Source organism: Pogoniulus pusillus, chromosome 7, assembly GCF_015220805.1.
Source record: "Pogoniulus pusillus isolate bPogPus1 chromosome 7, bPogPus1.pri, whole genome shotgun sequence".
Lineage (NCBI taxonomy): Eukaryota > Metazoa > Chordata > Aves > Piciformes > Lybiidae > Pogoniulus > Pogoniulus pusillus.
Window position 1 is genome coordinate 5,645,101 of NC_087270.1, and position 23,317 is coordinate 5,668,417.

The 23,317-nt window shown below is 45.0% G+C and overlaps 1 protein-coding gene across 2 annotated transcripts; it reads right to left on the reverse strand.

The window, feature by feature from the left end:
* Positions 1–340: 340 nt before the first annotated feature.
* MEP1A (meprin A subunit alpha) lies at positions 341–22,496 on the reverse strand. Of its 2 annotated transcripts, XM_064146762.1 has the most exons (13): positions 21,938–22,496; positions 21,680–21,754; positions 19,796–19,836; positions 19,615–19,693; positions 18,760–18,877; positions 16,203–16,378; positions 11,647–11,868; positions 9,331–9,477; positions 7,662–7,877; positions 6,317–6,775; positions 3,216–3,386; positions 1,711–1,918; positions 341–1,078 (listed from the first exon to the last, which is right to left on the reverse strand). In XM_064146762.1, exons 1-13 carry the CDS (start codon positions 22,008–22,010, stop codon positions 931–933), a joined length of 2,133 nt encoding a protein of 710 aa, XP_064002832.1. In that variant the 5' UTR covers positions 22,011–22,496; the 3' UTR covers positions 341–930. The 2 variants fall into 2 exon arrangements, with proteins under 2 accessions (XP_064002832.1, XP_064002831.1); XM_064146761.1 differs by lacking the exons at positions 19,615–19,693; positions 19,796–19,836; positions 21,680–21,754; positions 21,938–22,496 and having other exon boundaries at positions 18,764–18,831.
* Positions 22,497–23,317: the final 821 nt, after the last annotated feature.

Consider the following 23,317-nt stretch of genomic DNA (forward strand, 5'->3'; position numbering starts at 1 on the left):
CCTAGCAAAGTTTCAAGTGTGGAAAGTGTTAGAGGCCTTGAAAGTAGCAGTTTTAGTACATGTTAAATTGGTTGCTTCCTGCCATACACAGTAAGCTCTAGTATCACAGACTCAATCTTCATCTTCACGGACTTCCACCCCCTCCTTGAGTTGTGATTTCAAAAAGGTATGAATTTAATGGTAGCTGCTGCAGATCCAGTCTTATAACTGCCAATTTGCTCCAATTTCATTAAGACCCTGCTGAAATCATGGGAGTTGCATAGATGTTTAACAAAGAAGAATGGATTTACACTTGAACAACTGCAAACCTTATGTGATGAGGCCTTCTAAGAAGACAGCTAGCTTCAATGTGACATTATTTCCCTTTCAGATTACTGGCCAAAAAAAACTGTATCAGTAGTTTGCCATGAATTCTGTGTAACAGCTAATTGGCTTCTCTAAACCAACCCAGCTCTGTGAGAAATGAGTACTGATTTACACAACTCTGGGCTTGTACTCTTTAGATTTCTTGAATGAGTTCTGTAAGATGTTTTCTAGAATCTAGAATAGGTGAATATCTAAAAGATGTGCTTCTGTGTGACTTTTGCCAGTGTTTTGATAGGTCCTACCAGCTACTTAATCTAAGTTTGGGCAGTGGTTGAGAGTAAACTGGTGGACTCTCCGCACTACTGTTTGGTGTTCTATGAAGAAACAAAGCATTCAACCAACACAAAAGAAAGGCAGGGTATGGACTTTCATTAGACAGCAGTTCTGCAGGTTCTTGAACTGCCATGTTCTACAGAATAAGCAGATTGCTGCCAAGATGTTGACACTGCATCCACACACTGATAGGTCTTCTGTAAGTCATATTATTAATCATGTTTCGTTGGAAACTGATGTCTTATGAACTATAGAAAAATACCAGGCTGAGATATTTTCCCTTTCAGTTCTTTATCTTCTGGACATCATGGAAATGAGGGTGATGGTTAAGACAATGGTTCCAGCAATTCCACCAACTGTGATTCCCAGGATGCTCCCATGGATCTGCATTGACTGACACTTGTCACCTGTAAAGAAGAAGGCTTGTCCTGATGGGCACCTGGGAAAATAAATCACAGATTTACATGAAGCAGTTTTGTCCTGTCTTATAGGTCCCCTCTCAAGGTTCTCACACTCACTATCCTGAGTGGCAGATTCCATTGGAGGGGTTCACATCACGACAACCACACCTTGTTTGGAGACTATATACATTCCCCAGAAGCAACACAGAATGTGGTTTCTTTGCCTCCCCTTTATGGCTGCTTAGTAGAAAACGGCCACTTCAGGGCTTTCTTTCTACTTCTCCTTGAAAAACTTAGTGATTCAGGCCTCTGAGGTCTGTATTTTGGATATTTATTATTCATTCCATTTCATAGAATCAAACAGGTTGGAAGAGACCTCCAAGATCATCCAGCCCAACCTAGCACCCAGCCCTAGCCAGTCAACTAGACCATGGCACTAAGTGCCTCAGCCAGGCTTTGCTTGAACACCTCCAGGGATGGTGACTCCACCACCTCCCTGGGCAGCCCATTCCAATGCCAATCACTCTCTCTGCCAACAACTTCCTCCTAACATCCAGCCTAGACTTCCCCTGGCACAGCTTGAGACTGTGTCCTCTTGTTCTATTGCTGGTTGCCTGGCAGAAGAGGTTCAGAAGAAGTTCAAGGCAAGCAGGGAAGAAGTTTGTGGTACCTGCAGCTTGCTCTCCCTCTCACATTGACACAGACTCCATCATTCTGGCATGGGTTTGGGTCACATGGGTCTTGCAGATAGGGCAGCTGGTCTTGAGGAGGCTCTATATCCTGGGCTGCTCTCTTCTGCCTTTCAAGAACAAGGCCTTCCATGAACACAGATTGTTTAGCTTTAACAGGCACTTCAGTTTTATTGAGGTAAGTCAGATCTTTTAAAAAATGAGAGAGGAGAAAGACATCAGATGGCAGTAAGAGGTGTTGTATGCAGCAGTTTTCATACCAGGGCCACACAGGGTGCTTTGTGGACCAGAATATACTCCTTGTATGAAGCCCTTTTCAGAGCTCTTGCTGTACCACAGAAAGCTCTGCATATTTAAAGCACAAGATAGAAAATAATACTGAAATTAGAGTAACTAGTTAGGTAAACCAGTAGTACTTTGAAAAATTATGCCAAATGTGGCTGTCCTGTCTGAAATCAAACACCACAAGTTGTGTTCAGCGCTAAAGAATGGACACGACTCCTCGTTATGGTGCTTAATCATGCTTAAAGTCTTAACCTGCCACAAATCATTGTCATAGAATCACAGAATCAACCAGGTTGGAAGAGACTTCCAAGATCATCCAGTCCAACCTAGCAAGCATCCCCATCCAGTCAACTAGACCATGGCACCAAGTGCCTCATCCAGGCTTTTCTTCAATACCTCCAGGGATGGTGACTCCACCACCTCCCTGGGCAGCCCATTCCAATGCCAATCACTCTGTCTGTGAAGAACTTCTTCCTAACATCCAGCCTAGACCTACCCCGGCACAACTTGAGACTGTGTCCCCTTGTTCTGTTGCTGGTTTCCTGACAGAAGAGGCCACCCCCCATCTGGCTACAACCTCCCTTCAGGCAGTTGTAGACAGCAATGAGGTCCCCCCTGAGCCTCCTCTTCTCCAGGCTAAACAACTTCTGAGCTCACAAACACTTCTGTCAACATCACCCACCTGGAAGTAAGACACAGAAACCCTTTAAAAAAAATGATTCTCTGTGGATGGATTTCTTGCTAACAGAGGACATGAACTGACAACCATGACCAACCCATGCTGCAGAGTATCCTTGAGTCCATCCCAGAAACAGGAACTAAGACGTTGAAGCAAACCCCCCAGATGCAGCTGCAGGAGGCAGGGTCTGCTGGCCACAGGAGGCTGACCCTACACCTTGTTTGTATAAGCTTAACCTATCTGTGCCTCACACATAACCTTAAGCCTGTTTGTGCCTTCCACATGTACCAATCTTAACTAAGGCAGCTATGCACACCTCTGCCAAGTTACTGTATAAGTCACTGTATCACTGCAGTAAAGGGGAGAGCAATGATCTAACCATGTTGGTGCTCGACCTGTTACTCTGGGGTGCAATGCCTGCAATTCTTATTACGGGAGAAGCTGACTGCTGCTTGAATGTGTGAAAAGAGATTGGAAGGATCACCCATTGGTTTTTGTCAGAGCCAGGAATGGGGTCTTTACCATGAAATTCTGCAAAAATGATGAGATCATCATTCTTCAGGAAGTTCCTCCGTCTCAGCTGACTGTGGGATATGAAGTTATTCCAGCCCAATGATGCACTTCTGTAGCAATTGCACGAGGCATCAAATGTTCCAGTGACTGATGGCTTCTCCCACATTGAAGTTCTGTTATCTGCAAAGAGAGTATGAGTGGAGGGTGAGGAACACAAAGTTCTGCAGCTGGACATTGATACTAATGAAATTTCCTATACATTTGTACCTTACTTTATGAGCAAACTCTGTTTTGTTGGAGGAATAAGCAACCCAAGTTGTGCTGGGGAAGGTATAGGCTGGATGTTAGGAGGAAGTTCTTCACAGAGAGAGTGATTGGCATTGGAATGGGCTGCCCAGGGAGGTGGTGGAGTCACCATCCCTGGAGGTGTACAAGAGAGGACTGGATGAGGCACTTAGTGCCATGGTCTAGTTGATTGGATAGGGCTGGGTGCAAGGTTGGCCTGGATGATCTTGGAGGTCTCTTCCAACCTGCTTGATTATATGGAAATATGCCATGACCTTTTTTTTTTCTGTATTACAGTATTAAACAGAATTTATGTTGTAAAATCAAGTTCAGAGCTGAAATGCCTAAACAAACCACCAAGGACTCACAGATTATGCATGCCAGAAGATAGTTATGGTCTGGAGGTCTTCAAGAGAAGACTGGATGAGGCATTTAGTGCCATGGTCTAGTTGACTGGCTAGGGCTGGGTGCTAGGTTGGACTGGCTGATCTTGGAGGTCTCTTCCAACCTGGCTGATTCTATGATTCTATGATTCCTAGTTATGTGAGGGCATTGAAATTCCACAATTACTTTTTCATCCAGGACTAACCAAATACAAGCTGCCTTCTCACTGTAAGAGCTCTGTCCTGAATAAGAGCACTCCCTCATCAGTTTTTCTGTATTGCTGTCTTTCTGTTGAGCACATTAATATCTAAGCCAGCTGAATAAGAGTCAGCAGTGTTCTCAGCTGACTGAGAAGGCAAACAGGATCCTAGCCTGTATCAGAAATAGTGTGACCAGTGGGACCAGGGTAACTATTGTTCCACTCCACTCTCTGTCAAGGACGTTGGACCAGAATAACTCTTTATCTAGAAACATTCATAGAATCAACCAGGTTGGAAGAGGCCTCCAAGATCATCCAGCCCAACCTAGCACCCAGCCCAAGCCAATCAACAAGACCATGGTACTAAGTGCCTCATGAGACTACCTCTGGCATACTGTGTTCATCTTTGGACCTCTCACTAGAAGAAAGTCATTGAGGGAGAGTGTCCAGATGTGCTAGTTTGAAGCTAGCTAGAATGTTTGGTGAGAAGAACTAGATTACAGGCTGTGAAAGGAAAACAGAATGATGTCTACTTCCCTCATAGGCTTACTGAGAGATACAAGAACAAGAATACAAATATAGATAGGGCACTTCTGCTGGGGAGCTCCGAGCTGCATTTCTCTCTCTAGCCCCTCTGCCATCTCTCTGATTAATCCACTTTACTTCCTAACCCCCTGGAGAAACCTCCATTCCTCCTTGGGACCGTGGTAAGATTGAGAGGACAGGGGGGAGAAGGTGGAAGGGTGTTTGGAAACCCCTCCTGGGGACTCAGGTTTCTGGGAGGGCTGTTGTGTTTCTGTATTCCCTTTTCCCTTGTCTATTTCTGTATATAACTGTAAATCTCTGCTTGTATATTGAGCTAAGCTGTAAATATAAGCTTCATTCAGTTTCCAGAGCTGGCTGAGTCTAGTCTGGGTGATTTCCAAAGTGTGTGGGGGTGGGGAACATCCAAACCATCAAACCAGAGAAGGGCAACCAAGTTGGTGAAGGGTCTGAAGAACAGGTCTTACATGGACTGGCTGAGGCAACTGTGCTTATACAGCCTGGAGAAAACGAGGCTAAGGAGAGATCTTTTTACAGCTCACAGGTCCCTGAAAAGAGTTGTAGAGAGCCTTTTATCCCTAGCAGGGAATGATAGGATAGGAAGACATGCCTTGAAGTTGTACTGGGGGAGGTTTAGATTGGTTATTAGGAAAAAAATCCTTCACTGAAAGTGTTATCAAATACTGGAAAAGGCTTCCCAGGGAGCGTGGTTGGAATCATCATCCCTAGAGGTGTTTAAAAGAGGGACATGGTTTAGCATCAGACTTAGTAGAGTTAGGTATTGGTTGGACTCAAGGATCTTAAACATCTTTTCCAAACAAAGTGATTTTGTGATTCTAAGCTTTGAGGCTTCCTACTGTGAAAGTGTATGCTAATCTGTCACTGGAAAAAGGGAAGAGGGATAGAGATTCATCTTCACTATTTTATTCTGTTCCAATCTTCATATTGTTGTGGTGTTCTATTTCTTTCAACTCTAAGGTGCTGCATGCTATGCAAAGCTAGAGTCAAAAGCTATTCCCCGTGTGATAAGAGTCTATAATCTGCTGTCTACTCCCAGCCAAGGGAGACATGCTTCAAATGCTGCAGGCTGTTTTCAGGTGTCTTTTCACTAAAACACAGCAACACAGCTCTTCAGGCTAATCAAGCTCCAACTTTAAGTGCAGTTTTTACTTAAATTAAACAGCTAGTAGCCTGTTACTGATGCATCAGATACATCTGAGTGATCAAAGCTGCTACAGCAGCCTTTTGGCTCAGAGGTGGAAAGAGACGGGGGCGACTTGGTATCTAGCACCCAAAAGGCTGGACTTCTTGCTTCTCAGCTATTCCAACATGACACTTCAAACTGGACCTCCACTGACATACCAGGATAGTTTGTCCATCCAGGGGATCACCTAAAGTACCTACGACTTAAAAACCTATTCTGCAGTAGCTGTGCTGATTGATTTTCTTCCCCTGATCCTGTCCCAACAGATAAGGCCAGATGTGGTGCTAAGGGACGTGGTTTAGCACCAGACTTGGTAGTTAGATAATGGTTGGACTTTAATGATCTTAAAGGTCTTCTCCAACCAAAATAATTCTGTGATTCTCTGTGATTGGCCAACGCAGCCCAAAATGCCCAACTCAGAGTCCTACACTCAGTCCTTTGGCTCAGAGTCCTTGGCTTTCATTTCTACCATTCCTGCAGGCAGCTGCTGCTTACCTGAAGTAACATGGTCTTTACTTGTGGTGAAGCTTTTCCTTGAGGACATTCTTTTCAAGACATCAGGGTCCTGGTCCAGCACCGTGAGTGTAGCTTGGTGGTTCAAAGCTGGCCACTCCAGAACAGCATCATTCTCTCCACTGCACAGGTGAAAGGCGATGCGAGAGTAGCCACTCACGCTGGCATGAGGCACCAAAGTTATGCCAAAGCCATAACCCTCAGGGCTGTAAAAGCGAGGGCTTTGAATAGTACCACTTGATGTGTCACTGAGAATTTGGCTGAAGTTCCGAATGACCCACACAGCTGTGGGGCAGGGAGTTTCTGTCAGTGTGACATCATCAAGAGCAATCCCACCAGATGAAGAGCTGGGGTTGCCCTTTAGTCCTTGGAAGAGGTAACGGAACTTCTTCTGAGCTTTGAGGGTTACATGGGCAATTTTCCAGTCATGGTCGTTATCAGCTGTGGTAAAAGGAAAGAAAACATCACCAGCAGCCTGGTTAGTGATATTACAGGGCAGCTTATTGTTAGCCATCCATTCCACCTGCATTGGTAGGCAATTGGACATCCCTCAGAGACCTGAAGGTTGGAAACCTTAAGTTGCATTGTGATCATAATATACTCACATTGCCTTACCTAAGTGCCTTGGGCATGTTGTATTAGGAAGTCTTCACACATTAGTGAATGATAGTGTCTAGTATCAAAGGCAACAGGCTAAGGGCCAACACATAACCAGAGGTTGGGAATCAGTGACCCAGTCTGTTACGATAAACTCTTGGTGACACTTTCCCAGGGACTTATCCTTCCCTGTAAACTGCTGCAGCTTGATATAGGCAGCTCTTGGTACTGACCTTTGGACACAAAGGCATAGTGCTACCATGGCTGAATTCATCCTAGTTGGCAAAAATCACCCAAAGTGGGTTCACATTTCCAAAAACTACAGATTTTTGTGTGTATTTCTAACCATGTACGAACCAGGCTAGGATTCATACTGCCTGCAGAGGAGCACGAGTGTCTACAGCCCAACAGCTCACTGTTAGATCATATGACAGCCTGTGGAGGTCTTGTCTATTGATCTCTGGTAGAATTCAGGGTCCTCCTTAACCACTGAGTGTAACATAGCACTATTAGAAACACTGAGACTTCTGCTGTGGAGCATCTAAACTGAAGTATTATAGCCCACAGATTCACTGATAAACATCCTCACGTAATACCAAACCCACAGATGGGTTGAAAGATGTTCTGCTGGATTTGGAAACATCCTCTGATTTCTGAACCAATCTACTGCATTCATGGACTCAGTAAGACAAGTTTTCCTCCTCTAATATTCTATACCTTCAGATATTACCTTGAAAGGTTTGAATTTTCCTGGTCTTGCGAACATTTCCAGTGCCATCATCTTCTTTAAGCCATATGATCAGCTTGTCAGAAGGGCTCCCTGTGGTTTTGTAGAAGAACTGGAGGCACTGCTCAGTTCTCTTTGGATAAAGGATTCGAGATTCTAGAACTGCTGCCTCATCTGCATTGCCAGAGCTGGTGCTGAAGTACATGAAATAGCCAGCATCTGTGAAAAAAAAACATGTGGAGTCATTGTCTCTCTCCAGAGATCCTGCAGTCTGTGGGATATGAATTTATCACATCAACTACACTTTTCCAGCAGGCCTAAGTGTGGTACTTAACATGAATAGCAGAGGGGAAAATAAACAAAACCAAAACAGTGGTATGGGGGATGGAGGGAAAGGAGAGAAAGAATTTAAAAGGTGAGATGATTTTCTTGAGTTAGGGGACACAGTCTCAAGTTGTGCTGGGGAAAGTCTAGGCTGGATGTTAGGAGGAAGCTCTTCACAGAGAGAGTGATTGGCATTGGAATGGGCTGCCCAGGGAGGTGGTGGAGTCACTGTCCCTGGAGGTGTTGAAGAAAAGCCTGGATGAAGCACTTAGTGCCATGGTCTGGTTGATTGGATAGGTCTGGGTGATAGGTTGGACTGGATGATCTTGGAGGTCTCTTCCAACCTGGTTGAGTCGATGATTCTATGATTCTATGACTGACAAATGCCAGCATTCTAAGAGGTCGAGGATCTCTTCTTTCCAGTGAGTGGGTCACTGAAGGGGTAAACCATAGAATCATAGAATGGTCTGGGCTAGAAGGGACCTTAAAGATTGTCTAGTTCCAGCCTCTCTGCCATTATCTGCTTCTGTGTGCAGAAAGTGAGGGTTTTTTTTTTTTCCTTTATCTGAGAGTAGCAAAACACAACTGAGTGAATTTATTCACTCTCTACTTAAGCAGGATTTGCCACACAAGTCACTTCTTTGCAGATGTCTGTGGTAGGTTACCCTGTCTAAATAGTGACAAAAGAGGGTCTTAAATTTCTTAACCGCCTGTTGGGATTTCATCTTTATTCTCACTTGTAATATCCTGCAGCTGGGGCCTGACTCTGCCTTTTTCCAGCTCTTCTTCCTTTGCAAAATGGCAAAATTGCCATGTAAAAAGGAAAGTTATCTCTAAATTCCTATCATAAAATACTTAGCACTTACTTCTATTTTCAGAACTAGCACTCCTCAAGCTTAACTTATCATTGGCTTTGTAAACATTTATGAGCATCTGTGAGTGCTGTTTCATTCCTATCATGTGGTAACATAACTCTTACTCAGACTTTGGAAGCTGCAGCGAAACCTTTTCCAGGTTACATTTTAAAGGCTTCCAGTTAAGATTGTTCTTTGTCCACTTTTATCATGCTGCTGTGAAAAACATTCCACTTACTTGAAAAGGATAATGTGGGCACATAGACTCACACAGCCAAGACATGTGAGAAGAAAGAGGAACTTTTGCTTAACTAGAAACCTTACAACTCAGATGTTTGCTGGGTAGCACTTGAAATATGGTAATTTAATCCTGTGTTTTCAGAGTTCCCAGTGCTGGGTTTTCTCAAGGGCTGACTGTAATGACTGGTCACTAAAGATGCTCTTGTGTCAAGCTCACAGACATATGCAATGGACCTTCTATTACTTTGGTTTACCTCTACAGCGCCCAGAAATTGTGTGGTCCTCCTGCCCTGTGGCGCTGCTCTGATGGACCCAGTCCAGGTCATCAGTGGTGCCCTGAATCATGCCGCAGATATTTTCAAGCTCAAAAGAACACTGGTCCAAAAAAGTGTGAGTTGAAGCTGGAAAAAAAACCACACATACACAATTACCTCCTTAAAACGTCTGTTCTGATTTTGCAGAGTTTCTTTCGCATTAGCAAAGACATCAAGTAGAGAGGACAACCCTTGGAAGATGTGAGCCCAAAGACTAAAAAGAGAAGTGATTCCTGAAGGAGTCCTTGTGCAAAGATAGAAATATTTAACCACTTTGCAAAGGTTAAACTGAAACGCAGTGACTGATGGTGGCTGCCTTTGTGCCTGCTTGTAAGCCTTGGAGAGACAAGTCGCTGTGTGAACAGTGGTGGTGTTGTATTTAACCATTCCTTAGCTGGTTACTGTTCTTCATGGCTCACTTCAAGCAAAGTCCACCTATTTATCTCAGGCAGGTTCAGCTGAGTTTGCCTGCAGGTTGATGGGGACAATAACTTCTTTATAACAATCATATGTGGCGATAACATCTTCAACCAGCTCAGCAACCAAGTAGACATCGTTGGACTCTAGATCTTGCCAATCTCAGGTGCAAAGTAATTTAGTTTAGACCAAATGCCAGCAAGAGATGCAAATGAGAGTTGCATTCAGTCACATTACAAAAAAGCTGCCCACTCACCGGCAGAACACAACCATGTGTCTGAATCCTTAGGAGCAATACGGAGGGAAAGATGTGAATTGGCTTTCAATGACTAACTGAACTCTTGCAAAAGGAATAGCATTAACAGTTATCAGACTCAAAAGAGGAGGGAATAAATATTTTAAGCCTCTGTGCCAGAGGTCCTCTCCTCTACCTCCTCAAGAACACCTAGGAAGAGTTTGTGTGGTTTCAGAGAGATAAAGGAGGTGAGCATTTGTTGTGGAGGACTTGAAGGCCTGAAAATAGGTTTATTTATGCCTTGCCCTGCCTGGACATGTTTTTCTGCCCAAATCAGAGGTAAACACATTAAATGGATAAAAGGGGCACAATAGGTCTGGTGCCATGGAGTCTGGCCTGCCCAGGACCCCTGATTGTGGCTGCCCAGTGTAAAGCCTGTGTGTTTACCATATTTGGGAAGTCCAGGCCTCTGGCTTTTGCCTATTATGGTATTGGTTGGCTGACTGCCAACCTGACTGGTCATTCTAGTGGCCAAGGGGCCACTAATCTTGGCCCACATTTGATAAACAGAGGCACACAGGTAAACAATGTGCTCGGCACTCCCCTGATCGCTCATGTTCAGGCTCACTCGCTCATCATTAGACTTAGACTCACCAGCACTGCTTAAGCCTGCTTGCTTTGCTACTATTACGGAGCTCAGACTCCCAGCCAGCTGTGCACACCTGCATGCCACTGTGGTGAGTTATCAGGACCAGATCCTGTATTGCCTGCCTTTATCTACGGAGCTCAGACTCCTGTGCAGCTGTGTATACTATTGCATGCCCACTGCCTTATGACTACCTGGTGTGCGCCATTGCCACGAGTTGCCAGGAGCAGGCCCACTTGTCTGCACACAACCAGCCTGAGCAGCCAGCGTTAGACTGTGCTCCGCCTGCACAGCATCCTGCCTCTGTACCTGAGACCCTGCCTACGCATCCCTGGAGAGAGCATCCAGAACAAACCAGGAGAACAAGGTCAGAGACTGCATCCTTTCCCCAGAAGCTGGGAGGATTCTCCTTCCTCCTGAAGCCAGGAAGATTCCAGCCTCAAAGTCCAGGGGCCAAGACTCCCCTGAAGTTTGGACACTAGTAATAGGCTGTGACATAGCCCCAGAGGGTGACTGATAATTAATAAGAATTGTAAGTGAACGCTTTAATGCCTCTGTAATTTCTATTGCCTCCTGCCATAGAGCAGAAAAAAGCTTTCAGCCCACCTGCTGGGCAAATGGTCTACTGACCCCAAGCAGCATTAAGCTGTGGGGAAACTCCTCTCTCTGTTTATAGTTGAACTGTTTGCTAGTTGTTAATAAGTTATAGTTGGATATTAATCCTAGAATGTCTTTCACAACCGTGTAGGGTACTTTTAATATTAAATTACAGTGGTTGGGAGCGGCAAGAGTTCAGAATATTGAGCTTAATATCTATTTTTACAGAACATTATCTCCCACCAATTAATTTCTCCCCTCCGCTGCAATCGGTGTAGGCAGCAGAATACTCCTCCGCGACAGCATTCCAGGTTCAAGCATAAACAATGAAAGAGTTTGTCACGGTGAGACGATGACTTACTGCAGTTGTACATGCGATTCAGCCTTTCCAGATCAATGGCACTGAAGTCTAGACGCTGCCCAATTATGTCATTGAACTCGGGGATCTTCGCTGTGATCGTGGGGACGCTTGAGTTTTTGTTGAATGAGAACGGTCGGTAGTGCATCACCGATTCGTAGTCATAGGGGGTGTTCAGATCGGTGATGAAGCTGTCCTCATACTTCACAAAATTGTGCTCTCTGCCTGGAAAAAGGAGAGAAAAATGCTTCATTTTCAGAGAGAATGGAAATTAACTTGTTTTTGCGTGGCCCCTTGGATACAGATCACAAAGGTCAGACTCTAGATGCTATTAACATCATCACCTTCATCACCATCGAGATAAGACCAAGTTAGTGTTGTTATTATTACTGGGTGAATTGGTTTTTCTGCTGTTCCTTACAACAAACATACCTGAAACAAAGTTGATACACTCAAAAGAAATTACTTTACAACAGAATATTCAACTTGAACAAGTTGGGGGGGGTTGGATTATTTTTTAAGTTGTGTGTGTTTCTCTGAAGCCATTTAGCTTAACAAAGCAGAGTCTTTAGGTTGCAGCACATTCAAAACCCAATAGCAATGAGTTGTAAAGACCGGGATATATAGGAGGCCAGATTAGATGGTCAAATAGAATCATAGAATCAAGCAGGTTGGAAGAGAACTCCAAGATCATCCAGGCCAAACTAGCACCCAGCCCTAGCCAGTCAACCAGACCATGGCACTAAGTGCCTCAGCCAGGCTTTTCTTGAACACCTCCAGGCACAGTGAGTCCACCACCTCCCTGGGCAGCCCATTCCAATGGCAAATCACTCTCTCTGGCAAGAACTTCCTTCTAATACCCAGCCTAGAATTCCCTCAGCACAACTTGAGAGTAAGCATCCTGAAGGATTTGGTTTAAGAAATAATGTATCTCATTCCAGAGCCTGGGAATATTGGTGAAAGCGCTTCCCAGTATATTATATCATATATGGACAATGAGATATCATGGACCTCTCTACCCAGTAAGGGGACAGATGTGACAGTGTTGGAGTGACTCCAGGTTCCGTTATTCTTTGAAGCAAAGAATGAATACATTAGAAACTTGGGGGGGGGGGGGGAGGGAGGGGCAGGTGGGAAGGGGAGGCAGACAACAAACAAAATATGACAAAGAGAGAGAGAAATAGATCTTTTTTTCCTTAGACTGACAATTGCTGTGATGAAATGCCTTTTGGAAATGTGTCTCATGGTTTCTTTGTGAAATAATTGTTCATTAGAGAACTGTTTTCTGTGTGCTGTGGCAGAGGGAGTGAGTAATTTCACACACTCTGCTGTGAGAGTAAAGAGAGATTGCCAGCATCTCCAACTACAAGCAGTATTTTCAGATTAGTTGGTTTTCTCTCCCCAAGAAGAAAAGGCATATGGCTGTGGTGGTGGATAATTACCACTCCTTTGTGTAAAGGCTGCCCGTCCCTTCTGCAAGTCCATTCTGGGCACAAAGGTCCACGACTTGAGACTGTATAAGAACTTGGGATTGTTTTCTTACAGATACTTCAATTGCATCTTTTATCAAGAAGAGGGAGACTCTTGCTAATTGAGTGCTATCAATTTTTATAGCTGGGTATGGCACAGGGAAGTGTAGTGATACTGCCTTTTAAGATCATTACCAGGCAAAGGTTGACCTCTAGTCATTTTTAAAAGAAACACAGTATCAGAGTATCACCAAGGTTGGAAGAGACCTCATAGATCATCAAGTCCAACCCTTTACCACAGAGCTCAAGGCTAGACCATGGCACCAAGTGCCACGTCCAACCTTGCCTTGAACAGCTCCAGGGACGGCGACTCCACCACCTCCCCGGGCAGCCCATTCCAGTGCCCAATGACTCTCTCAGTGAAGAACTTTCTCCTCACCTCCAGCCTAAATTTCCCCATACAGCAAGGAGATGATTTCATTGGGCTTTCACTCTCTCTGGAGTCTAGTAGGCTTTTTAGCTTTCCTGTCAACAGCAACATGAATAGGAGATCTCATCTCTTACCAGCCAGCTATCTGCACTGGGGATTCTGAAAAAGTTTTGTGGTAAAAAAATACTGACTTAAATTTGGAGTTGCAGTTCACTGATGTAGAAATGCTCACTCACAAACACACAGAGAGAACACTGTCATAACAGCCTTATTGCCCTTTAAAATAGTAGCCATCTTTCAAATAGCTCTAGCAGAAGATTTTTTGATTTGATTTGCCTAAGAGGAAAATTAAATTTAATAGTATGGATAAAACCTACAGAATATAGAAGTTTACTGTAATTATATCAGATCCACTGCAGCTCCATTCAGAATAGTATCAGGCTAAAGCCCATCATCTGCATCCTTTTTTGGTGTTCCAGACTTGTGGCTACTGAATACACCACAAATATCTTGAGGGAATACGGGTTTTTTACAGAGGAAAAAGGAACACATAGAGTACTGATATTGTTTTGTTGAGCTTTTCCATACCTCTGAACATCATGGACCTCCTCCCAATAGTGCATTATAAGTACATTGTAAGAATTCTTGCTTTGGGAGTGGTTAGAGTGAACAGCAAAAAGGATCACAAAAGTCAGACTCTAGATGCTATTAACCTCATCACCTTCATCACCATCAAGATAAGATCAAGTTAGTGTTGTTATTATTATTGGGTGAATTGTTTTTTCTGCTGTTCCTTACAACAAACATAACAGTCTGCAAAGCCAATATCTGCATCCTATCTATTGCTCAGCCATCCCAAAACAAACTGCAAATTACAGGGCAGATCCAAGAAGGAATACACAAGGCCATTTGACTTAGAATCATAGAATCATAGGATCAACCAGGTTGGAAGAGACCTCCAAGATCATCCAGGCCAACCTAGCACCCAGCCCTAGCCAATGAACTAGACCATGGCACCAAGTGCCTCATCCAGGCTTTTCTTGAACACCTCCAGGGATGGTGACTCCACCACCTCCCTGGGCAGCCCATTCCAATGTCAAATCACTCAGATACTGCTCTTAGACTTCAGCAGAGACTACTTGTGCCAGCAGTTCTTATCTCTCTAAAAGCAGCTCTACCTATCCACAGCATTCCCTGAATCTGATGATTACTTTTACTGCATTGTTCACTTATTTGCAAAGATTGAGATTGCATAACTCTGGGAACTGAAGTGATCATTTTGTCCATGTAGCACAAGTGATGGCAGATCAACTTTACTGCATTAGCACCATTACTGGCATCATAAAACCCCACCACTGGAAACAAGAATACATGCTAGCACATCTTGCATAACTTGTTACAGACTCTCACTCAGGCTTTTTAAACCAAACAATTGTTAATTAGTACAGACCCAAACCTCACAACAGGGGAATTGTGAAAAGTTTGCAGAAACTCATAAAGCCACTGAATCCCAAGATAATAAACTTGAACTTGAACTGTGGTCAGCAGGAGCAGGGAAGTCATTCTGCCCCTGTACTCTGCACTGCTTAGACCACACCTTGAGTACTGTGTTCAGTTCTGAGCCCCCCAGTTTAGGAGGGACATTGAGATGCTTGAGCGTGTCCAGAGAAGGGTGACGAGGCTGGGGAGAGGCCTTGAGCACAGCCCTACGAGGAGAGGCTGAGGGAGCTGGGATTGGTTAGCCTGGAGAAGAGGAGGCTCAGGGGAGACCTTATTGCTGTCTACAACTACCTGAGGGGTGGTTGTGGCCAGGAGGAGGTTGCTCTCTTCTCTCAGGTGGCCAGCACCAGAACAAGAGGACACAGCCTCAAGCTACACCAGGGGAAATTTAGGCTGGAGGTGAGGAGAAAGTTCTTCCCTGAGAGAGTCATTGGACACTGGAATGGGCTGCCCGGGGAGGTGGTGAAGTCGCCGTCCCTGGAGCTGTTCAAGGCAGGATTGGATGTGGCACTTGGTGCCATGGTCTAGCCTTGAGCTCTGTGGTAAAGGGTTGGACTTGATGATCTGTGAGGTCTCTTCCAACCTTGATGATACTGTGATACTGTGAAGGCAAGAATCTGCAGAGACACACTGGGCAGAAGAGAGCAAGACAGAACCCTATCCTGCCCTATCCTATTGTTTATGTCCCATTGGACCTAAACACTTAGAGATTTCTTCATACAAAGTAATCTCTGCAGTTTCAGGAAAGCTTGAATCTCCAAGTACCAAAACCTTTCAGATTTTGAGAGGACCTTTGATTAAGGAAGAATCACCACAGACGCACCATCCCATCAACTTTACAATTTGCATTGCACAGTGAGAGAAAACAGACTGATAGAAAGTGGAAGAGATTTGTTCAAAATCAGAAAGCAATCCGGTCCTGGAGACAAGGAGAAATAAAGTCCTCTGAGTTTCAAGCACAGCCTTAGGCAGTCTGTGGTCTTTGGCCAGAGCACTTGCATCAAAACTCTGCTTTAGCTGCTGGTTGATTTGCACTGGTCTGCAGCATGGTCCGGCATTTCTAAAACCATATATTTAAGAAGGTCTTAAAGTCTAAGAGGGAAAATAAGGTAATGATAAACCTGCACTTTACAACATTTGCCTTGAAGGTCAAAACCCACCTGCAATAATTTCATCCCACCAGATTGTCACGTAGTCATCCCGGTCCATCCTTGACTGCTCATGGTAAAATCCTAAAGCATGCAGGATTTCATGTTCCACAATTGCTGTGTAGTCACATCCTTCCCCAATAGAGAGGTTCTGTCCAGTCTGCTGGTCCCCCACCATGGACCAGCACCTGAGAAAGAGAGAGACATTACTGCCTGTTAAGCAGAGTTTTCTTCCCTGTGTTCAAGTTCTCAGTCTGCTCACATAAGAAGCAAGTAATATTAAAAGAAAGTTTAAACATAAAAGGAGTAACATAAATGATTATTGAGATGACCAGCAGATGCCCTGAGACTCTACAGTCTGAGAGTAGCCCAAAAAAGAAGTTACTTGCTAGCACTTGCATGAGCCCAGCATTTTCCTCACCCTCTGTGTTAGACTGGGAGTGCTGATTGATACCTGCCTGAACAAGAGCCAGCAGTGTGCCCAGGTGGCCAAGAGAGCCAGTGGCATCCTGGCCTGCATCAGGAATGGTGTGGCCAGCAGGAGCAGGGAGGTCATTCTGCCCCTGTACTCTGCACTGCTTAGACCACATCTTGAGTGCTGTGTTCAGTTCTGAGCCCCCCAGTTTAGGAGGGACATTGAGATGCTTGAGCATGTCCAGAGAAGGGCGACGAGGCTGGGGAGAGGCCTTGAGCACAGCCCTACGAGGAGAGGCTGAGGGAGCTGGGATTGGTTAGCCTGGAGAAGAGGAGGCTCAGGGGTGACCTTATTGCTGTCTACAACTACTTGAGGGGAGGTTGTGGCCAGGAGGAGGTTGCTCTCTTCTCTCAGGTGGCCAGCACCAGAACGAGAGGACACAGCCTCAAGCTGTGCCAGGGGAAGTTTAGGCTCAAGGTGAGGAGAAAGTTCTTCACTGAGAGAGTCATTGGACACTGGAATGGGCTGCCCGGGGAGGTGGTGGAGTCGCCGTCCCTGGAGCTGTTCAAGGCAGGACTGGACGTGGCACTTGGTGCCATGGTCTAGCCTTGAGCTCTGTGGTAAAGGGTTGGACTTGATGATCTGTGAGGTCTCTTCCAACCTTGGTGATACTGTGATACAAGCTCACCCCTGATTTTTGAGATCCACAGACATTTACTCCTGTATCAGCTGCCTTTTTACCAAGAAACATTCCAAGATACACACTGCACACACAGAAACAGTAAACTTGTCAAGACAGGCTGAGCCTTTTTTGCCATCAGAGTAGCTCTTTGGCCAAGTCACTGGGAATTTTTTAAGGCAGCCCAAGGGTGATCTGAGAGGCAACAGATAAAAAGCATCTGCTTGGACTGTAGCTTCACAAAGCAACGTTGGTGGTTTGTTGGAGGAGTTCTGAATACACTGATTTAGACACTGAAAACAAAGATCCTGATCTTACAATCTTGAATATCTGCTACCAGTCAGTTTCCTGCATCAGCTTCTTTGGCATGAACTTGTCAAAAATCGTGTTTGCAGTAAGTGAGGTGTCATAGGACATATGACATAAGGAAAAGCTGAGGGCAGAAATATCAGTGTCTGTAGAGCTGTATGAAGTTCTAGGAGAACAAGAAATAAACACAGCTCATAAAGTAAGAGTTTTATGCTTTCTTAGGTGTCCTTTCAAAACATAGAATCAACCAGGTTGGAAGAGACCTCCAATATCATCCAGTCCAACCTAGCACCCAGCCCTATCCAGTCATCTAGACCATGGCACTAAGTGCCTCATCCAGGCTTTTCTTGAGATGCAGAAAATAAAATAGATATTTCTGGTACCTGAAAACCTGAATCTCTGAACACAAAAACCTTTCATATCTGGAAAGGTACTTTCATTTAAGGAGAGCCATGTCAAAACAAAAGCAATGTTACAATGAACTGCTTTTTTCACACCTTTTCCGACCTGTCTTCCAAAGATTTCAGAACCTGAATTCAGCAATTCTTGGTAAGTTAAGGAGATGTACCTAGGAGCCATTTCACCCACCGTTGAAATGGAAATCATTGCTTTCTCCATGGCCTCTTTTTCCTCTGTCTGAGGACAAAATTAAGCTCAACTTTTAGACTGCTGAAGTCAAGCGTAATGAATACTGAATTGTCACAGGCTATGAGAACAGGCTATGATAGGTGGGATGACTCAGCCTGGAGAAGAGAAGGCTTTGAGGAGACCTTGTAGTGGCCTTCCAGTATCTGAAGGGGGCCTACAGGAAGGCGAGGAAGATACTATTTACAAGGTCTTGTAGTGACGGGAGGAGGAGGAATGAGTTTAAACTGAAAGAGGGGAGATTTAAACTAGATGTTAGGAAAGGGCTCTTTACAGTGAGGATGGTGAGATACTGGCACAAGTTGTCCAGGGAGGTTGTGGCTGCTTCCTCTTTGGAGGTGTTCAAGATCAGGTTGGATGAGCGACCTGTTCTAATGGGAGGTGTCCCTGCTTACGGCAAGGGCTTGGAACTGGATGATCTTTGAGGCCCCTTCCAACCTAAACCATTCTATGATTCCATGATTCTACAGTGCAAAACTAAAGATATGGTTTATAGATAGATAGATAGATAGAGCTCTTACCCACTTGCTTTTATGAAGAATATGTAGCTTGCCTCCCCTTCATATGGCTTGAAATCAATGCAAGACTTGAGGCGGTACATTTCAAACGCCTGGAGAATTACTCCTTTGGCATTCAGGTCTGGAAAACAAGCACCAGGAAAGCACTTTCAACACACTGCAGATCATCCACCCTGGACAGATAAGGTATGCATGCAGATATACACATGGGAGGACAAGAAATAATTGAAAAGAGCAAAAATTATTTAATTTGATCAGATGGTGTTTTGTTATGATTGCTGTAGAAGGAAAAATACTCAATTTGGTCAGAAGGAGCCATCTAGTCACTAGTGGATTTTAATGTAAGAGAACTAGATGATCAGAGGGCTGGGGCACCTGTCCTATGGGGATAGACTGAAAGAGTAGGGGCTGTTCAGTCTGGAGAAGAGGAGGCTCCCAGGTGACCTTCTTGTGGCCTTTCAGTGTCTGAAGGAGGTCTATAAAAAAGCTGGGAAGGGACTTCTTAGGCTCTCAGGCAGTGACAGGATTAGGGGGAGTGGAGCAAAGCTGGAGGTGGTAGGTTCAGAGTGGACGTGAGGAAGAAGCTCTTCATCATGAGAGTGGTGAGAACCTGGAATGGGTTGCCCAGGGAGGTGGTTGAGGCCCCATGCCTAGAGGTGTTTAAGGCCAGGCTGGATGAGGCTGTGGCCAGCCTGATCTAGGGTAGGGTGTCCCTATCCATAGCAGAGGGGTTGGAACTAGGTGATCCTTGTGGTGCCTTCCAACCCTGACTGATTCTATGATTCTAGTTCTGAGAAAGATAACTTTTTTTGTCACAGTGACTCCAGTGATGAAATCTGAATAAAGTATCTGCATTACCTAGGTTATCCCCCAAGATGTAGGGAATGGGGAATTTCCATCTGTAGGTCTCATTTCTTAAGGCATTTCGCTGGTTGTTCTGGAACAGGAATTAACAGCTGGTGATGTATCTGCTAGGGGGATAAAGCTTGCACTACAAATACAGTTAGGACAAATGATAGAGGATGTTTTAATTACTTACAGGGAGCAAGATATCACCTTGAAAGAGATCCAGTCCAGCAGCTGAAAAGCAATTTAATGGAAAGTGTAAATTAAATAGTTAATATCAAATGCATTTCTCCTCACAAACCCTACTGAGCCTGCTTATGCAAGGTAATGCTCTTGGGCATTTCAGAAGGTAAAGAAGGGCCAGCCTCTTTACAGTGTAATGTGGGAGCAGATCTTCAAGTAACAGTATTTTCCACTCAATATTTACCACTCAGCAATGTCTGGCTGTTTGGTGGCAGAAATCTGGTGACCTCCATCATCCATACCTAACCTGATAACTTCTTACTCTCAGGCAGACAGACAGAGGGAAGATGGTAATATTGACTAATGCAGCAGGGAGAACCTTGCACAGTGCACTATCAAAGGAAACGTGCAGAACTGCATTACAGGAAATACAGGCAGACAGTTCTGGCTTTTCCATTTTATTTCTTTACCACTTACACAGAAGCTCAGTAAACATCTAAGCTATTTTCTCCATTGTAAAACTTCACCAAAGAACCCACAACATAGAGAGATTAGGAGAAATGCTGCTGGGTCTCCAGTGCCTTTCCAATTGATACAGCATGTTACTGCCTCAACGCTGGTTCAGAACTGAAAGACTCCTGCATCCCCTGTTTGCAGAGGTTTACTTGCCTGGGGTAGATTTGTATCTTACAGCCAAATGAAGGTAATTCAAAGGTTGATTAATTATATTATAGATCATAGAATCATAGAATCAAGCAGGTTGGAAGAGACCTCCAAGATCATCCAGGCCAACCTAGCACCCAGCCCTAGCCAGTCAACCAGACCATGGCACTAAGTGCCTCAGCCAGGCTTTCCTTGAACACCTCCAGGGACAGTGACTCCACCATCTCCCTGGACAGCCCATTCCAATGCCAATCACTCTCTGTGACAACAACTTCCTCCTAACATCCAGCCTAGACGTACCCCAACACAACTTGAGACTGTGTCCCCTTGTTCTGTTGCTGTTTGTCTGGGAGAAGAAGCCAACCCCCACCTGGCTACAACCTCCCTTCAGGTAGTTGTAGACAGCAATGAGGTCCCCCCTGAGCCTCCTCTTCTCCAGGCTAAACACCCCCAGCTCCCTCAGCCTCTCCTCATAGGGTTTGTGTTCCAGGCCTCCCACCAGCTTTGTTGCCCTTCTCTGGACACCTTCCAGCACCTCAACATCTCTCTTGAATTGAGGGGCCCAGAACTGGACACAGCACTCAAGGTGTGGCCTGACCAGTGCTGAGTACAGGGGCAGAAGAACCTCCCTCATCCTACTGGTCATACTGTTCCTGATCCAGGCCAGGATGCCAATGGCTCTCTTGGCCACCTGGGCACACTGCTGGCTCATCTTCAGCCTACTCTCTATCAGTACCCCCAGGTCCCTTTCCTCCTGGCTGCTCTCAGCCACTCAGTCCCCAGCCTGTAATGCTGCTTGGGGTTGTTGTGGCCAAAGTGCAGAACCCTGCACTTGGCCTTGTTCAGTCTCATCCCATTGGCCTCTGCCCACCCATCCAGCCTGTCCAGGTCCCTCTGCAGGGCTCTCCTACCTTCCAACAGACCAACACCTGCTCCTAGCTTGGTATCATCTGCAAACTTACTGATGCTGGACTCATTCCCCTCGTCCAGATCGTCAATAACAATATGACTGACCATCAGTAACCCACATCTTAATTATATTACAGATATGAACTGACCATCAGTAACCCACATCTTAATTATATTACAGATATGACTGACCATCAGTCACCCACATCTTAATTATATTATAGGTATGACTGACCAGCACCCACATCTTTTATCATATTTGAAAATTCAGCATTTTGCTTATAATTTTTCATACCCTATGAGAATTTAAACATGAACTCACCTAAGTTTATGTCTGGAATGTCTTTGATTATCTCACCAGAGTCAACATCTGCTGCTGCAAGAGAGGGAAAATGTTATGTGTTCTGATGGGGTGGCCCACATCAAGCAGAAGAAAATGCTTCAAAACTCCAAGAGAGTACACAGGCTACTTACCAGCTTCACTGGAGACATGCCCATCCTGAAAGAGGATAAAATACAACCAGTATGAGGCATAAGAAATCTCTGGACTGAGAGGAGCCTGTAGAAATCAGGTTTCTACTTACAGAGACTGGAGTACCAGAAACACAGCACAAAAGCAGCACGAGGCAGAGTGGGAAGATGGTGGAGCCCATTTTTACAACGGAGAAAGAAGCTGGACCCTTTCATCTCTTGCAATATATAGGGCATGCTCCTGAGCTGTCCACAGAGCATCAGCCAACCAGCTTCAGAAATGTCACCTTTGTAACATTATTGGAGCAGCAAGATTCTCCTCCTGAGTAGCACACGATGGCATTGCTGTTATCAGTTACCTAAGTCCACTTGGGAGGAGTGTTATGGAGAGGAATGTGATAACTTCATGTGTGCCAAGCAGCTGGTAACAGGCCCAACCAGGCTTCACGTACGAAGATCTCAACCTGGCCTAAAGTTGCTGACACCTTCTGCTGTGCTTGTTATTTATCTGCTAGCATTGCAATCTTGAGAGCACAGGAGGAAAGTCACCTGCTCAAGCAGAATTATTCTGGGTTTACAGCAAGCCAGTGACAGTAGAATTTGTCTCACTGCTGTTTTGAGTTAATAATTAACATTGCATTGTAAAGATTAGAGATGAGAGATATGATAGTGACTGCCCTGATGGTGTTTTACCATAGCTGATCCCATGCCAGGACTGATGCTCTAAGTGCACAATACGGCACTCCTTGCCTCCAGAGACAGTCACACATGTCAGTAGATCCTTCTAGACTGATGTTCTGTCTTTTCTGGTGAGTTTCAGAGATTACAAATTCTTGTCCTGTACTTTGCTATCTTCTCAGTGAGCACGGGTAAGGGAAGGCACATGGGCTAGCTGAGCCAAGGCTCCAGACAGCTCTCTATCTTTCATAAGTCCTACATCATACCTATTATCCCCATGTGCCCAGGAGTGCCTCAGCACCTTCAACTCAGGCATTTGAATTCTCCTCCCTTGTTTCACTTCTGAAACGAAAAGTGATGAAGGTGAGGATATCCACCTCTACATTCAGGTCACAGACACCCCCATCCACAGCACACCACAAAGCACTTGAGACAAGAGCAAAGACAATGTGCTCTGGAGGTTCTTCACACACTACTGCCCAGCGTTTGGTGTGACACAATGGTCTTCAGCGTGAAGAAGCCTCAAATGCAAGTGTGTTTTGAGTAGGAAATGTGCCTGTGCACAGTGACAACCCTGTCCTCAAAAGGAGTCAGTCCTTCAATCTAAGCAACATATATTCCTCCAAAGAGATCAAAGTAGAATCATAGAACCAAGCAGGTTGGAAGAGACCTCCAAGATTATCCAGTCCAACCTAGCACCCAGCCCTAGCCAGTCAACCAGACTATGGCACTAAGTGCCTCATCCAGGCTTTTCTTGAACACCTCCAGGGATGGTGACTCCACCACCTGTAAAAGCACAATAGCAATACTG

Bases quoted from the DNA above. Each gene is read 5' to 3' on its own strand.
- MEP1A (XM_064146762.1), bottom strand. From the start codon at position 22,010: ATGGGCTCCACCATCTTCCCACTCTGCCTCGTGCTGCTTTTGTGCTGT. The intron at 21,755-21,937 runs GTAGAAACCTGA...ATCAGAACACAT, and splicing joins TGGTACTCCAGTCTCTGTAA to AACATTTTCCCTCTCTTGCA. The intron at 6,776-7,661 runs GTAATATCTGAA...CTTTTACCACAG, and splicing joins GAAAATTCAAACCTTTCAAG to CTGATAACGACCATGACTGG.